A 17,777-nucleotide genomic window follows, 5' to 3' on the forward strand; every position below is an offset into this window, starting at 1 on the left:
TTACTATCACAATTATATTTTGTCACTCCATTAAGAATATGCTCCCTTATTAAATTAAATTGCTAACAATAATCACAAATCTTATTGTACTAGGAAGAATACTGTAACCACCACAGCCATACAATCTATTTGCCTGCTTTAGCTGAACACAACAATAATGAAGATTGTCTGTTAGTCCCCATTTTGGGATTCCCCCTTAGTTTATCAATAGATACAGGACAACTTAAAATAGAATAATATTTCACCCTTGTCACTGTCTGTCCTCCAGTTTCTGGAACTCTTGGGTCTGTCAATTTTGCACACTGTCATTTTATTTTCAAGACATAAAAAAATGCTATTCTATCACATTAAGCATACAAAGTTACAAAGCTTTACAAATCATTAAATTAAAGTAATTCAGTAAAACTTTAACACTTACAGTTAAGTTAATGGAATACTGTAATTAAATGTACCATATACTGTGTCTCCAGCCCTTATTGATGAAACAGAAGAAAAATCAAGAATGAGGTGACTGTTTTAATTTGCTTAACTGCAACATTTAAAGCACACAATGCTCCAGCTAAGACTTTGGTGGTCTGAATAATTCCGTAACTTTCATTTGCCTCAGTCTGCTGGTCCTTTTTTTGGCAGCTAAATCTTATAGCCATTTTAGCAGCACAAGCTGTGTGGGTAATTGTGGCAAAGCGCCCCGCCCCTGTGTGCATTTGTGATATGTGTGTATGTATGCGTGCGTATGTTAATGTTGGTGTATAGATTGGTACACGGGATATAAACGGGTCTGTGTTTCACGTGTGTTTAAAGTGTATAATTATATTTAGGCACGAGGATGGCACATCACTTCACGTGCAGATAAAATGTGTATAATGTGTGGCACGGGGTTGCACGTAATGAATTCACGTGCTGGGATTCAAGTGAGTAATTAATTAGTAATTGAATCCCAGCACAACAGTATATATAGATGCACGTTTTAGTCACTTGGGGTTAGGTGTTCGGTGAGTGGAGAACGGGATTGGAGACGGAGGTGAAATAATAATAATAATAATAATAGTAGTCAAAGTAGTAGTTAACGTGTTTTCACTCACCGTGTTTGTTCGTCTGTCTGTCCTGCACCGTCTGTTTAGTGTTTAGTCGTTTTGTATGTCTGTTTATTTTGGCGTCAAGTGCCGTGTCCTGTGTTTTTGTTGTTTCAAACCTTTTATTTTCTGTCTGTTTATTAAATGCTGAGCGCGATCACGCGCTCAGCCTAACCAAAATCCAAGTCTCTGTGTTTGTATTCCTTCCTGCTTCTGGTCTGACGCCACCCACTCTGGCCGTCTTTGTGACAGTAATACACCACACGTAATTCATCACGTGATTATAGGTGTGTTTGGTTGATTAGACAGTACGGTTGATCAAAGATTGGATATTTGACTCTCCACTATAGTTTGAGTGACACAATTCAGTGATGAGCTTAATTGGCCAATATGCAAATCAGGAAAATAAGCATTGTTTTCAAATTCTGATGACCAATTTATGTTCAATGCTAGTTTGTGTAATGCAGAGGAAACATTTGACTTATTTTTGTATTCCATGAAATTTGCTTTAACGAGACAACAAAATGAAACAGAATGCCAGAATTATTGCTTTAATCCTTTATGCAATTCACCGAAAATCAGTTGTACAGATATTCACAATGACTTGAACATTGGCATGCTTGAAAATACATTTTAAATGAGTTGTTATAATATACTGCATACGTTTTTGCATTTTTACCATATAATGTTACATTTAGTGTTCATGGGGTGTATTAGGAAATATGTTTCTAAATACAAGTTAATAGCACTGTAGAAGGATAGATAAATGCTTACAATAACAACGACACTTATACAACAACATGATATGACTGTGAGCTTTTCTTCAAAGGTAAAAGTATGGCTTATACTCTTAGAGGTTTTTTTTAAAGAATGTTTGTTATTTATTTATTTATTTTGTTTAAACCACAGACTATTTACACACACACACAGGTACACACACAAAACAAAACAAAACAAACAAACAGACAAACAGACAAACAAAACAGGTGGATCATGTTGTTCTAAATCTCCTATGGAGAATATAATTGCCTTATAAACAAAAGGTAACAATCTAATAGCTTTAGCACTGTTACTTTTTGAACATGTCTTGGAGGGGGCCAGGAAGATATTTCATGACAGTGTCTAGAATGCTTTCATCTTCCTCCTCTTCTTCATTGCCACAGCCTGCAGGTATTGCCTTCTTTGGGCGGGTAAGACTCCCCTCTGCTGCCACCTCCATGGCTGCCTGAGCTTCAGCTTCTTTTTCTTCTCTCTTCTTAATACCGTACTGAAAGACAGGACGAGAGAAATGTTACAATTTATACAACATATACTTTAAAATGGCTCTTCTGGTAGCCATTATTCAGCATGCATATTGGCCTCAAAATGTTGCACAACTGTCAGTCTCACTTAAGCGGGAACCAACACTGAATCACAGGTGAGTTCAGGTCAGGACTGAGGGGTGCTATCAGCTCTATGAAAATAAGTTATAATAGATGTAGAATTAAACATTTCAAACAATAGGCACAGCAAAATGTTTCCTGTATAATATACTACTTTTCTGGAATAGTTCCATAATAGTACAGGTAGATTTCATAAAGACTTTTTTTTAAACAGTATATGCAGATTGCAATGCTTGTTTGGAACTTTCAGCTGCATACTTCCTTTGAAAAAAAAATATCAAGGGACTCTAAACTAAAAAGAGTGAACTGTAATGCACAGTCATTTTCTAAACAGTGTAAGATTCTACTCTCGTCTGGTGATGCTTTGATGGGTTAGCTTGTCTAAGCTGGAGCTTCTTGACAGTTGATTATTACCTGTGAATCGGTGTTTCAGAGAGAGGGACACCGATTTTAAAAAGCAGGCAGACGTGCACTGTAAACACTATATCAATGTTAGAAAGTCTAGTTGAAAGTGATTAGGAATCAGTCATGTTGCAGACCATGGTTTACATTGGGACTCTGTTAGCTGCTATTAGAATTGTTCACTGGAAGATACTGTATGTAACTTGCTATGATGTATCTAATGGGGATCCAAAGCAGAGGAAATGTGATTCTGGAATCTAACACAACAAATGTTTAAAAAATGATGGCCTATCAAATAGTTTTACTATCAGGGAAAACTGGAGGTAGGTGAAGAAATGTATAAATGAGAATGGTAAAAATGTGATACATACAGTATAGGAGATGTCTAATATTTGCGGGACACTTGTTCAGTTGTAGAATGGATTGCAGACAGTGGATGGACCCAATAGCAGCCCCAGTGTGATATTTGAATGAGATGATTAAGTTTTACAGACTGGTTTTATGGTGCATGTAAAATCTTGGCATTACAGCATAAATATACATCTGGCCAGGGCTCTAGATGGTTTCAAGTGATTGCGTCAGATGGTAAACTCTTTCTGATTGAAAGACACCCTTATTCTATTAATATAGTGTTTCCATTCTTTGGTTGATTGTCTTTGATTTTATAAAATTTAATTAATCTCTGATATATAGACTACCCTGTTTTCTGGAAAATACAACTGCATGCTTTAGTCTTTTTTATTACTGATCCTCAAGGGTCAGAAGCATGAAGACCACACCAAATTTACCAGCCACTAATATCCGTTCTATGTAAATTACTATTGATTGTATTTATTTGCCTTACTACTGTAAATCCTCAGAAATCAGAATCAATCGGAAAAGAAATCCTCAGAAATCAGAGAAATTAGAAAAGAAACACACTTACTTTAGCAATATGGAATGTAATAGAAGCAAAGCATTGGAAGCATTCTAAATATATAAAAATAATTAGACTGACATGTATTTCATAGGTTGAACTATATTACAATACAGCATCAGGCAGCTGTACTAATTATCCTGTATACTTGGCTAATTTATTATTATATTTTACACACATTTTACAATGAAACCCAATAGTATATATTCTCTGTTTTACATTTATTAATAAAATATTTCCAAACCAGTATAATGCAGATTTCCACCCTGAATGGACTGACATGCAGCAGTTTACTATCCGACTCCAGCTTTTGTTTTATTGCTAGGAAGTCAAGTTTAATAGTTTACCTGTCAAGTACAATACACCCACACAATCTTCTATTCTGAGACACATCGTTTTTGCTGCAAGCCGATGAATTCACACATAAGCTACTGATGGATAAACACTTTCTAAAATAAACCATTTCAAAACTGTTTTACAAATACAATAAGGTTGGTGTAATATGCTTCTGATGTTGTTTTTGCAATTCAATTCTACAAGGTCTGAATCAAAAATATAAATCAAAAGCCAGCGAAAATACATACAAGCTATGTTTTTATATGTCACCTATATAAATAAAGAATACAGTGCATTGCTTGGGTATGGCATGTGACTGCATGTGATGCACTAATGCATCTAATTTTATGGGAGACAGAGACAAAATGCTTTTTGGTGACAAATCTCCCTCCCGACCTGTGAGGGCGCTGTGTAAAGGGAACAGAGTGCCCTGGACTGGATGGCCTGACAATTCATTCCTAGGGTTAGGCGGAAGTCGGCCATCTAGAAAGGGAGCGGAGCTACGGTACACTAAATCATTGACCCGGAAGGGAAACAATGTGGCAGCCGCGGATTGGATGACCGGTTGCAATTGTTAACCAAGGGGGCGTGGCGTGATTGTCGGTGTATAAGGGGATGTAGCGAGGTGATCTGTTCCTTTGTTATGGTTAACGCTAAACCGGAAGGAGACCCGTATTGTAATTGTGAGTGTTTTGTTGTGTCTAAAAACTGTTTATTTGTTGTTAATAGATGGCTAACACGATCCGGAGCTGTTGCTAAAGACCAGCACCAAACACTGCACTTGTGTCACGATTAACTGTTTTTGCACCACGAGCACTATAGCACTCACTGTGGACTTGTGATCGTGTTTGTGTTATTTGTGGGTGTTTAAATACCGGGACTATTATTTCTGGACTGAACCCATGGATTAAGCAGAGCAATACACCACGCTGTGTATTGCCTGTTATCATTATTGTTTACTGTTGTCATCAGACTTTGGATTACAAATAAATAAACCATCATTCCACCAGTACTTTGTTGTTTGTTCTTGTCTTGAGCACTGCATCACCCCTACACCTGCACACTGCAAACCACTTTGCCACAGAGACAAATGGGCAGTACAACACATTCAAACCTTCAGCCCAACCCCCATGTGCATAGCACATTTTACAAATAAGATGCTTTTTCAAAAGGTGATATATAATCAATGCTTAAATTGCAACAATGCTGTAAGCCCTTTACTACCCTGAAGTAATGCATTCTATCATGGAGAAAATTAGAAGGTTTTAAATTCTAATACCTTTTGAAAATAGGGTCTTTTAATGTATGTATCGCACCATTTACTCAATATGTTACATGTATGATAATGTCTTATCTAGAAACTGTGGTTTTAAAATGATACATGACTCATGCATGGAAAATAAGCAACTGAAAAAATCCTACCACAGGCACAAAACAAATGAGAAAAATAACAATATTAAAACAAACAAACCATATGGGGTCCAGAAGGGCACCCTACCATTCAGTACAGCTGAATGCTTACATCTTTATTCTCCTTGTATTGTACATCTTGCTTGATCCTCAGCTACTTACAAGGAATTTTTCCTAAAACAAAATACCAAATTCTGTGCCTCAGCTGTGCAAGCTTTTTTTGGTCTTCTGACCAAAATGGTTGCAGCTTTGTTTTTGTATTCAGCAATCAGGAAGGGGGTTCTTATTCTTGTTGCCAATGTGAAGCATGTAACCAAACATAAAAGATCCAGCAAAGGCTCTCACACCACCACACAGACTACTATGCAGAACTGTATATTTCAGAATACATGCTATTGTTGGTTCATGGGGTTGGTAATTAACCTTATGACTTACAAGTGAGGCATCTAAAATAGGCCTCCACCTGGCTTATCAAACCATAATTGTTTATCTCCTTTGGTGAGCGTGTAAACAAAGAGAAGAACCAGCAAAGCCACTCACACTATAACACAGACTACTATGCATTACTGTATGTTTGAGAATAATTGCTTTTGTCAGCTCATGGGGTTGGTAATTAACATTATGACTGCCACGCAAATATAATGTTTGTGTTCCTGCTGTGCCACTCTTGATATTCAGTACTCTAGCCAATAAACTTGCCTGCACCAGGAAGAAAATACATTAGCTTCCACACTGATGTGTGTTATACTTCAATACTTGACCAAAAAAAAAGTTATATAGTCACTGATGTTACAGAACGGAAAAAATACCATCAAATGCACACACAGTCACCAATACACATCTCTCTTCCAGTAAACTGCATCTGGCTTTGTGAGAACCCCATCTGTATGCGTGAGGTAAGTGAGAATCATCTTGGTGCTAGAGGGAGACAGAGACGACAGATATCCAGTCAAGTGTACTGCTTGACGCAGATGCACAGAAGTGTAAAATGAAAGCCAGCCCTTCCAAAGGGAATGACCTTCACTACTGTACCTAAGCCAACCATGGAGAATTGTCATTGCTCAACTGATAAATTTGTGTTGGGGGGGAAGACATATCACTTTTCAGGAGCGGCTCATTGATTGCAAATAACTTCATCTGTTGTATGTCAGAGCCAGTTTCATTGAGAGTAAAGTGTCCCAAATGACAAATCTAGTCCAGGGTTTGGGAGCTCAGCTGTTGGCTGTTTTGCTTTTTTTCTTACTGTCCTGTAAGGCTAATAGCAAATCCCAGCACAGTCTAATGATAATACATAGTCTGTCAGCTAAATTCCTTAACTCTGATGATGAAAATAAGTCTTGTGAGTCAGAAGTCTAACAATACAGGAGTGCATTACAATTAAGGTGGAGAAATACATATTATAAATTAAATTCTGGAAGTAATGGATGTAGTTTTAAAAGGCCAAACAGCTTTTTAAGGAATGGCAATCACGTTTCAGCTGCAGGCAGACAGTATTGTAATTTAAACTGTTAAACACTTTATAAATACCACTGGAATTTAGACTGTTTATATTTTAAAAAGTTTGGTTTTGGTGGTGTAAACAGTACATTTATAGTTGTGTTTACTGTGATTCATACTCAATAAGTATACTCAATAAGTTCCCGCTTCAGTGCATGACTACATTATTATTACCAAAAAATGGTATGGACCTTTGGTACCACAGTTGTAATATTTTTTTTCATAAGCGTAGTATTAGTAGAACCTCTGTGTATTTTGGGGGGCTGGAGCTGGGGTTCCTCCCACGTGTCATCCTGCTGAAATACCTGTCAGTCACACCATTTAAACTGTAGCCAGCTTCCTAATTCTTGTCTTGCTTTTCAGTTTGTGGTTACCATGCAGACTTGCAGACCCAATCTTAAAACAAAAAACTTTGTTTTCAATCTGTTTAAAATGACTACTCACCCGAGGCAGCTTTCATTTCCACCTGACTCAGATGAAGATTTTTGTCTTCCTTCAACAAATAATCCACTGAAAAAACTCAAAGAAATCCACCCATCGTGCTTCTCCTCCATCTGACAATGCTGCCGAAGAGTTCCATCAAGCCTCAGCCAATCCTGCTGCTTCAACCGCCAACTGTGCCCGATGCCATTCCTCTTTGCTGCTCTAAACACATTAAACCTCAGGATGATTCTCCAGCGCAACTTTTTTACAAGGATTGGCCCATCAACAAACTAGTGAAAGCTCTTTTCAAAAAGGGATTGCTCATTGAAACAGGGAGCGATCAAGCAGCTTTATTTGTTTCATATTGCAATTCTATATTGGCCGAGCCTGTTTTTCCTCCTCAAAAGTCACAGTAGAGATCCAAACTTGTCAGCTCACGCTCCACTCCTGCAAGCTTCACTTGCCTCTGATCCAGTGACTACAACCCCTCAGTTTTCAATTTCATCTGACCCTTCCTCTGATTTGCATTATCAGATTTTTAACAAGCAACTCATTCATCCTCTCCACCTCAATTTCTACAGCATCTGATCGCCTGGATGTGCTAGATAGCAGGATCACTCGTTTGGTACTGAAAGCCATTACATCCTCATCAGTGGCAACAGCAACAGCACTCGTCTCTCCTGCTGCTTCAGCCATGCCCACACCTACTTTCAAGTTGCCAATCTTCACTCTAGTGACCGTTCAGGAACCTTCTCTGCTTCAGTTGTTCATTGCCACTCTCTCTCTCCTCAACTGAGATGCAATATTATTGAAGGTAAAGATGTTATTTTGGTTTCTATTCTTATTGCAACCTCTGGATCACAGGGTAGTTGACTGCGGAGATCTGTCTGTTACTCTAAAATTTCTGTGTAAAAAACTTTGTGCTTGAATTTTCTGTTTTTCGCAATGTCCTTTGTGAAGTTTATGCTCACCGATGACAAGAACTGAACTCATATTTATTTAACATTGTTGCTCTCTCAGTCAGATATGGTGGTACCATTTTTATGGGTATCATCTTTAAGATTCTTCAGTGATCTCCGTGTTAATGCTTGCAGATTTTTCGCTTCCACCGCCCATTCTACCTCTCTGTGTCCAAAAGCAGGTTCCTTAGCCTCAAATTATTCTTCCCCTGCTCGCGACAACACTCAAATTTTTAGGAATCATGCATCTGCAGTTTCTTCTATTCATTCTTCAGCTCCGTCTGCTTTTTCAACAAGCAAAGATTCTCATGGAAGACCCATCAAATATTCCGGTGGCAGACAGCTGTGCAATAATTTCAGTTCCTCATTCTGCATTTCCAAAGAATGCCATTTTTTTTTTTGTTTTTTTACATATGTGCAGTTTCTGTGGCGATTCTCATTCACATTGCATCTGCCCTCTTTCATCTACATGACATTCATCATTACTAATCGCCTCTACCCATAGCAACATCCCAGCTCTATCAGGTGCTCTTGAATATCACCCTGATCATTTTTTTTTGTTAATTATCTAATTTCTGACCTTACTAATGGTTTTTATACTGATTTTAAATCCATCCCTTCTTTCTCTATTACTTGTAAAAACCTCCAATCTGCTATAAAAGGAACCAGAAGTCGTTGATTCTCTCATCAATTCCAAGATCTCAAAGGAATTCACGGAGGGCCCATTTTCAGCCCCTCCCTTCCCTCAATTCTGCATCAATCCTATTGGAGTAGCTACAAGGAAAATGTCAGGCAAGAAGCGCCTCATCATTGACCTCTTTGCCACCTGCGGCTCTTCTGTCAGCAGCATTAATTCATTCATTCCCTCGGATCAGTTTTCTCTTCATTACATCACCATATCTGTTGCTATTCATTCCATCAAAATACCTGGACCGGGTTCCTGGTTAGCAAAAGCAGACATTTCTGACGCCTTCAAAGTCATGCCTATACTCCCTTCTCTCCATCATATTTTTGGTATCTGTTGGAAGGGGCAATTTTACTTTGCTAATAAAATAACTTTTGTATGCTGCAGCAGACCTAAGTTCTTTGATTCACTAAGAAGCCCTCTGCTGGATTCTACTCAATATTAATCGCATCCCCTTTCTGCTGTACTTTCTCCTTATATCTCCTCCATCAGCCCCTCCAGCTGAAGCATGCTAGAACTCAGGTCTCTCTTCTCAGGAGTCAGCATCCCCCTCTCAGAGGAGAAAATCATTGGTCCTTCACTCTCTGGGAATAACTTTGGATACTATCCGATTTGAAACCCAACTGCCTTCCGATAAACTGGAATGCATTTGATCTCTCATTCAGTCTTTTGAGATCAAACATTCTATTTCTAAATGGAACCTTCTTTCACTCCTGGGGCATTTGAATTTTGCAGTTCGCATCATTCCTCAAGCCAAAGCCCGGTAAGACATTAGGATGTGGTCCTCTCTCCTACAGCACTGGAATGGCCTTTCTCTGTTTTACGATGACTTCATTTCTGCACCCCACGACCTCTCACTCCATACGGATGCTGCTTCTATCAGTTTTGGTAGAATGTTTCTTAATCATTGGTCCTCAGATGTCTGGCCTCCAGAAATCAAAAATCCTCAGCCTTACTTGAGATCGTTTAATTTAGACATCTGGCTCCCTCAGCTAAACCTTTCCCTCTGCCCATTCCTCCATTCAGTAAACTGGTTTTCAACACAATTCATACATTTGCAATCTTCTGTCTTCAGCTCAAGATTATAGGACAATGCCCTCGCTCCTTCTACCCACTCCTCTTATTCAAACGGCTGGTACAGTTTCACAACATTCTGCAAGCAACATCACATCTTCCCTTCTCCCTTCAACCAGGATTTAATTATTTATTTTCTTGTTCATGCAACAGGCAAGCCACATCTCTGCCTGGCAACAATCAAATCTTATCTAGCTGGAATTCAATATCATTATCACCTATCGTGCATTTTCTGTCCACCTCTCTGATCTATCCCTGCTGATCGGCTTCTTCTACTCATCTTTCCTCACTTATTTCTAAAGCTGGTCTTCCTCCCCAATTGTATTCCCCCCATTCATTGCGTAGAGGTGCAGCAACATCAGCAGCCAAAGTTAAAATCAACCAGTCCTTAATTTTAAAAATGGGGCGTTAGTCTTCCTCTGCAACGGAATCTTACGTTCGCTCTTCTCTCCTTTATATTATTTCCACTTAAAGTATTGCTAGCATGCCCGGAGTGGGGGGCATCTCTCTGCCGGGACCACCAGAAGTTTCCTCACACAAAAAAAGGTTGTTTTTCCACTCCGCTGAGCAGTGAGATTATTTTTAATTAAAAGAAATATTATTATAATTAATCACTATAATGTCTAACTAACAATTTTCTCTCTTCTTTGCATTGATGGTGTAGTTGCAGAGAGCTGGGGGTCCTCTTTTGAGGGCAAGTGTAGCTCACTTCCCAACCTTAGATGCAGACAACGTCAACTTGCCCTCCTAGAGGAAGGTTCCCGCTGGTCAGAGTGGACTCCCAACTAAAAATTTTAACTACATTTTGTTTTCCCCTGGCCCTCTTTATGTGTTATTTATTCTCTTTTCTAGTGCTTTTGTTCTCCTTGCTCTCCATGTGGCCTTAGAGCATCAGCCGAGTCTGACCTCTTTCAATTAGATGTCTCAGTAAGCCAAGGAGACCTTATTTCGTGCTCTATCCTTCTTTAGTTTCCCCTTAGGGGAAGTTCCTCGCTTCCTGGCCTTGGAGGTCAATCGGTTCGGCCTCACCTCAGCGATTCTCTGAGTAGTCAAGGGGAAACCCCTATTCTGTTGCTAAAGTCACAAACCCTTAGTCTTTATTCAGATACTCCCTTTACGCAAGCCTCACTCCTACCTCGTGAAATAGTAGGAATTAAAACACAAATGTAATTATCATAACAACAGAAAAGCAGGAACAACAAAGAAAAAAGATAGTAACACTGAAAGAACTGAGGCATCACAGAGAAAGAGAAAGACAGTGGGTTTTAAGAAAGAGAACCTTTAAGCCCTAGTCCACACTTCAAGATATTTTTTAAATCTTAACAAACTTGTCATTTCTTTTAGAAAAAACAGCAAACTTTAATATTGACATACTATTGTTTAGAATGTATACTGTAGGTATTCAAAGTCACAAAAGAGATTAAAAAACCTGGACCTAGGCACAATATAGAGCTATAATGCAAAAGCCAAACATTACACCTGCTCAAAACTTGACTCCTGAGCTAAACATTGAAGGCCATGGTTAAGTATACTGATATATCATAATAAATTGATTAAATGAATGGTGTATTTGAACATCTTTTCTACAATCACTGCATTCATTTTTTATTGCAAATTCCAACAATGCACTAAAGCTGGTTTTCAACCCACAAGTACAGTAGGTGTTACAATTTGATAAGAAATAGGAGCCCAGTAAAACTGATCAAGAAATAATCTTCCTATTGAATAGCAAACACAAACGTCTGAGTATGACAGCTTATTTGCAGAGGTGAAATTCTGCTGGTACTCAGCACTGGTTGCCGGTACTGTGACTCTTTTTTATCTGCTTTTCATTAAACATGCATGCATTCCATCCACTCAGTTCACTAGCCTTCTGTTGGAAAGCAGTCTCATCACAGAAACTAAACAATCATTAAAATATTTTCAAAATGAACCAATGGCAATGGGTGATCTATTTACCTTCATTCTTGGCAGCAACATCATGAGGTGAAGTTATTTGGCAGCTTTGGTGCCAATCATTATGAAACCAATCGGTCAGTCTCATCTGCCTCTGGATTTATATGATTGGTCAATAACGTTGTCAAAATAATGTGCTTGTACCCTCCCTGATATTGACTACTAATTCTTTAACCCTTTGCAGTCCATTTATTAAGTGCGCGTCAGGCGCGTCAGGTCCAATTTATTTTCACATGCGCAGTTAATTTTAGACGTGCTGTTTTAAAAGCATTTTTTTTCACAGTCAAACGGGTTTAAATGGCCCTGCATATCAACAAAGCACTCACTAGGCATCTCCAGCCCCGCCCCACCCTTTCGTTTGCTATAGCGTTCACCTATGTAAGAAATAAATAATAATAATAATAATAGTCGTACATACCAATCAATCATCTCCTGATCACTCATTTTATCACCAAACTCCTCAATAATGCGATCCAAGTCATTATTTTATTAGTATAACATCTCAAAAAAGCTCTGCAAATGTCCATGTCTCTGTGCGCTGATACAGTAACATCCAGCTTGTTTCCTTATGACCTCCCATATGGGATGCCAATGGCAAGTATGACTATTCATGAGATACGCCTTTTTATTTATTTATTTATTTTTTTTATCGGCTTGTCTCGGCTCCTGTCACTCCCACTCGGCCATTTAATGTTTTTCTCGGCTTTTTCTGGAGAAAAAACGACTAGAAACCCGTTTTTTGCGTTTTTTTGATGATGGCGGACAGGGTCCGACAATGGACCGCATAGGAATAATTGCAATGTCAGACCAGGTCCGACAATGGACTGCAAAGGGTTAAGAAATGGAAATTAAAAGGCGGTTGTTCATTCAACAAATGACATCTGAAGTAAGTTTACTGTTATGAAATTTTTAATTTAGTCTCCTGATTTAATATATATATATATATATTTTTCTTTTAAACATTCAAAACAATGAATATGACTGAATTTGTGAAATATAGCTGTTTTCTGGGGCATGTGAAATAAAATCTATTTAAAAGTAAAGTATCTGTATCAATGCATTCTGGGAACTGCTCTACAGATGAAAATTATATATCATTATTTTCTTAATGTACACGATGAAACTAAGTTACTACATTTTTGAATGTTACTCCCATGAAGATAAAAATTGAAGTCATGCTTGTGTCTACGCTAGCTACATAAAGTTTTGTTGTGTTAAATTAAACTCTTCATAAATCCAGTTGGTTAGTGGAAGTTGATTAACCATTCCATCAAATGCCAGTTATAGTAATTAATGATACAATAAAAGTCTAGCTGGAACTTTATTTACGAGTGTGAAATATTTGTTATTTAATTACGAGCAGTTGTTAAACAACAACAGTAATCACTATTGTTGATCTTAACCCTTAGCGGTCCATTTATTCAGCACGTCTCAGGCATGTCAGGTCCAATTTATTTTCACATACGCAGTTTATTTTAGACTCGCTGTTTAAAAGTGTTTTTTTCACAGTAAAACAGGTTTAAAAGGGACTGCATATCAACAGTACACTCAGTACTGCATCTCCAGCCCCGCCCAACCCCTTGTTCGCTGTATTTTTCACATACCTCTTCATAGTCGTGCATACTGATAAATCATCTCCTGATCACTTGTTTTATAACCAAATTCCTCAATAATGCCATCCAAGTCATTATTTTATTATTATAACATCTCAAAAAGCTCTGCAAATGTCTGTGATATTCCGTGTTATCTCTGTGGTGCCAGGGCTATGTGTATTGCTCAGTTCCGCCCCTTTTTTTCGGCTTCTTTCGGCTGCTGTCGGTCTCAATCGACCATTGGATGGTTTTCTCTGCTTTTTCCGGAGAAAAAATGACTAGAGACCTGTGTTTTATGTCTTTTTGATGATGTCGGACAGGGTCCGACATTGGACCGGAAAGGGAAAATTGTAATGTCGTACATGGTCCGACATAAGACCGCAAACGGTTAATGTATAATTGGTCAAATCTTTATTTCACTTCTCCAACACACCCACTGCTTTCCCTTTTTCTTCTTAATGAACTAAACATGTTGCATTTAAAAAATGGTTGTATGCTGATTCATAACGTAGAGTGGTAAAGTGTTCATTTAAGTATGCTGACTAGCAAATCTGTTTTAAAACATTATCCTGAAAGTGTGCGGTGATGATGATCGCGCCATAATGAACAATCAATGGAAAAAGATACAGTATGTGTAACACTGACATAATTCCATCACATTTCCTCTTGTTCAGCTTTGAGAAGCCTTTTCAAAAGCAATTTTTTTCTGGAGTAGTTAATGGTAATTAATATAGACAGAAACACAACAAAGAAGCATGCACAATATATATTATTGTAGGTTAAGTAATACTTTAATAAAATAACAGGGATATATATGTATGTATAGCCAAGGTTATCAATGTAGCATGGCCAGGTCTTTTTGTAGGTGAGTACCCAGGGTCTGGAAAGTATGGAGATGATTTCAGGGAATACTATTGAGAATAAATTGGTCAAGTCAAGTACATCATTTTTAGGCTTCCAAGCAGTAGGCTGGGGAAGCCTATTGTTTTTGTCAGGATTATTATTATTATTATTATTATTATTATTATTATTATTATTATTTTTCTGCCAAAACATGCTCAAAAACTCAGTACATTGGTAGATGCCTATGGATGATAGTCGGTGATATTCAGCAAATTTGCGCAAGTCACATGGTTCGGCAGCCATATTGGATTTTGCAGAATTTGTTAAAACGCCTATGTATCGGAAACCGCTTACTGCAGAGTTCTGAAAATTGCTATACATATTGAGGGATAGTCCACGATTAACTGTTGTTAATATGAAGCTGATTGGTTGTGTGGTTTGGCAACCACATTAATTAATGACATAAAATTACCATAAAAATATAAAATCATCAAAATTCAAACATCTTCTTCTCTGAAACCGCTTATCCGATTGAAAAAAAATTGGAATAAAACATCTCAGTATGGTCATCTGTTACGCTTGTTCAAGGGAAGTTGCTACTGTGAAAATCATGGCGTCCACGCTGCATGACATCATCAACATACGCAACTGGCTATAAAACTGCGTATAACTTCTTATCGGCTGCACCAAAACGCACAAAATTTGACACGGATGTTGAGGACTAAGTGATGTTGTGTCATGGTCAATATGGCGGCCTTTGGTCACATGGTGTGGCAGCCATCTTGGATTTAATGAAACGTTTGGACAATATTCAAAAGTCTTCTTCTCATGAATGGTAAATAGTACAGCTGTGAAAAATGTTGTACATAGTGCGCTCATGTCCACGATTGATTCTACTTAAGGAAAAATGGATCGGTCACATGGTGTGGCAGCTATGTTGGATTTTGCGTGAAACACTTAAACAACAACTCCTCATGAGCCCTTTGGCCGATTGATGTGAATCTTGGTTATACGTTATCTTTGTACTGTCCTCTAAAAAGATTAGTCAGGAAAAAGTTCCTACATCAACGAACATGACCGCCATGAGTCAATCAATATGGGTGACATGCCAGTATGCCCACATTTTACCCTGAAATGACACATTCCACTTTTGGGTGTTTTGGGGCTGTATCTTTTATTAAACGAGTTATTTTTGGTAATTAAATGTATACACAAAACTGTTCAGAATCGCTTGCTCTATGAAATATCATTGTAACTATAAAGATTGCATTATTATTCATGGAGAATAAAAAGCGGACATTTTTATTCTTTTTTTTTTTTTAAAGTGATGTGGCAGCTGCAGGATCTACTCTTAGGTAGGCTGACAGACTACTCATATCAATCTATAAATTATGGTTAATACAATATTAGTTTGGTTATTTGTGTGTTTTAAAGTGTTTCTAGTATAAAGCTACCGCCACAATGTGTTGACAAGTCAATGGGAAAATTCAAAGTCTCGAAATAAAAGTTATACGCAGTTTGTAAAACTTATGAACAAATATGTTTTATTAAAGCTACCATGAGTATAATTTCGGGAGAATGTTAACATAGAAAAGGCATCAGTTATGTTCTACCTTTTATTTGAATTATATTAAGTTGTATTTATAGGGCTGTGTTTACAAATAAATCGTCTTTGATTCAGTAGTATCTACATAAGGAATTCAAGTGAATGGGTATACTGTACTGATACGGTGTCTATGTTATTATTTTTATTTCATAACTACATTCATAGTTATAATTAAGACTAAACTGATAAAACCACAATCGCAAATCCTCAATAGGTGGCAACGAAGCAGCCAGTGTATTTAAAAGACGTATGGAGGTTCTTTTTTTCACTTCTCACAATATACATGATTAACCAAGGTGTGCAATATAAATAACTTGTGTAATAAACATGATTAAGATGTGCAATATAACTGGGCTGCTATTGATGTGCAATAATTACTATTTATGTGCAAACTATAATGAGTTTATCAAGTGTGCAATATGATGTTTTTGATTCAGCCAGATATAATGTTTGTTGGGCCAGATGGTTAACTATTGAGTGCTATAATATAACTTTGGATGTGATTTATTATGAAATAATTTGTTCTGTATTTGAGCCAACTCTCCAAAAGGTCTATTACCTGCAGAGCACAATAACTGCTCAATTTGTACTGTCTCTCTGGGTTCTGTTCCAGCTTCTTCTCTCCTCTGTCCTGTTTATAATTCCTCAGCATAGGATTCGAGTTGTGTTACTCATGAATCGTGCACATGTTATGTTCTAGTAGCGGCTTGGTCACAATTAAATATGGTGAATTGTGTATTTGCCAGGCACCCCTGATAGCTAATCGTTACACTATTATCACTTTCTATTGCTTTAAAAAAAAAACAATACATGCTGTAGACTTTATTTTATATTGCAAAATGAAGAATAGGGCACCACACGCACACACGCACACAAACTTAAACAAAGAATGATCTAGAATTTAGAACAATGTTAGCCTCTTATATGCATTATTTTCAAAATCTATATGACTGCATACTATTTAGAATTTTGTGTGCATCCAAATACAATTTAAATAGCCTACTAACCAATAGTTCCAATATGTGGGCCAAAATTGACACAGTTAGCCAGTTGTGATGATAACGCTTCATTTAAAATAACCAATGCGCTTAAATTTCACGATAACTGCTTGGAAGCAGTAAAGTTGCTCGCAACTCTAGTTATTTTAATAGTTGTGAAGTTACATTACAAAATTTAGTCCCTATTGTGCATTGTTTGACTAAGACCTGTTTGTATATATTTATTTATAGCACAGTTGTTTTCTTATACAGTTTTTTTTTTTTAATTTACAGTCTTGAAACAAAACTCCCTCTACAGCAGTTACTATATAGTGTAATATTTCTGAATATGTAGCATTTAAGGTTTAACTTCAGTGCTGTATTACAGTACATGACTGAGTGATACATGCAGAGGGTACAAGGCTTTCAATGTTTTCAGCTTCTTTGTTTATGGTGAATTGGTTATATTGTATCAGTTATTTTTAAGGCTTATTTTGTATTAAAACATATTGTGTACCGATATCTATACATTTTACAATTATTTATTCATTGGCACGCAAATTGGCAAATTTTTTTTAATGTCTACACCTGGCTACACTTTTTTGTTGAGAATTTCACCCCTGATTATATGGTACATTATATGTAG

At 37.3% G+C, this 17,777-nt stretch overlaps 1 protein-coding gene across 6 annotated transcripts in view; it reads right to left on the reverse strand.

Annotated features, from left to right (window-relative positions):
• Positions 1–1,616: 1,616 nt before the first annotated feature.
• LOC117420741 (complexin-1) overlaps positions 1,617–17,777 on the reverse strand; it is a 111,795-nt gene continuing 95,634 nt past the window's right edge. For all 6 annotated transcript variants that reach the window (XM_034034319.3, XM_034034318.3, XM_059025817.1 and 3 more), the window contains exon 4: positions 1,617–2,340. In XM_034034319.3, the coding sequence (XP_033890210.1) occupies positions 2,143–2,340 (198 nt within the window). In that variant the 3' untranslated portion in view covers positions 1,617–2,142. The remainder of the gene's footprint in view (positions 2,341–17,777) is intronic.

Source organism: Acipenser ruthenus, chromosome 1 (assembly GCF_902713425.1).
Source record: "Acipenser ruthenus chromosome 1, fAciRut3.2 maternal haplotype, whole genome shotgun sequence".
Lineage (NCBI taxonomy): Eukaryota > Metazoa > Chordata > Actinopteri > Acipenseriformes > Acipenseridae > Acipenser > Acipenser ruthenus.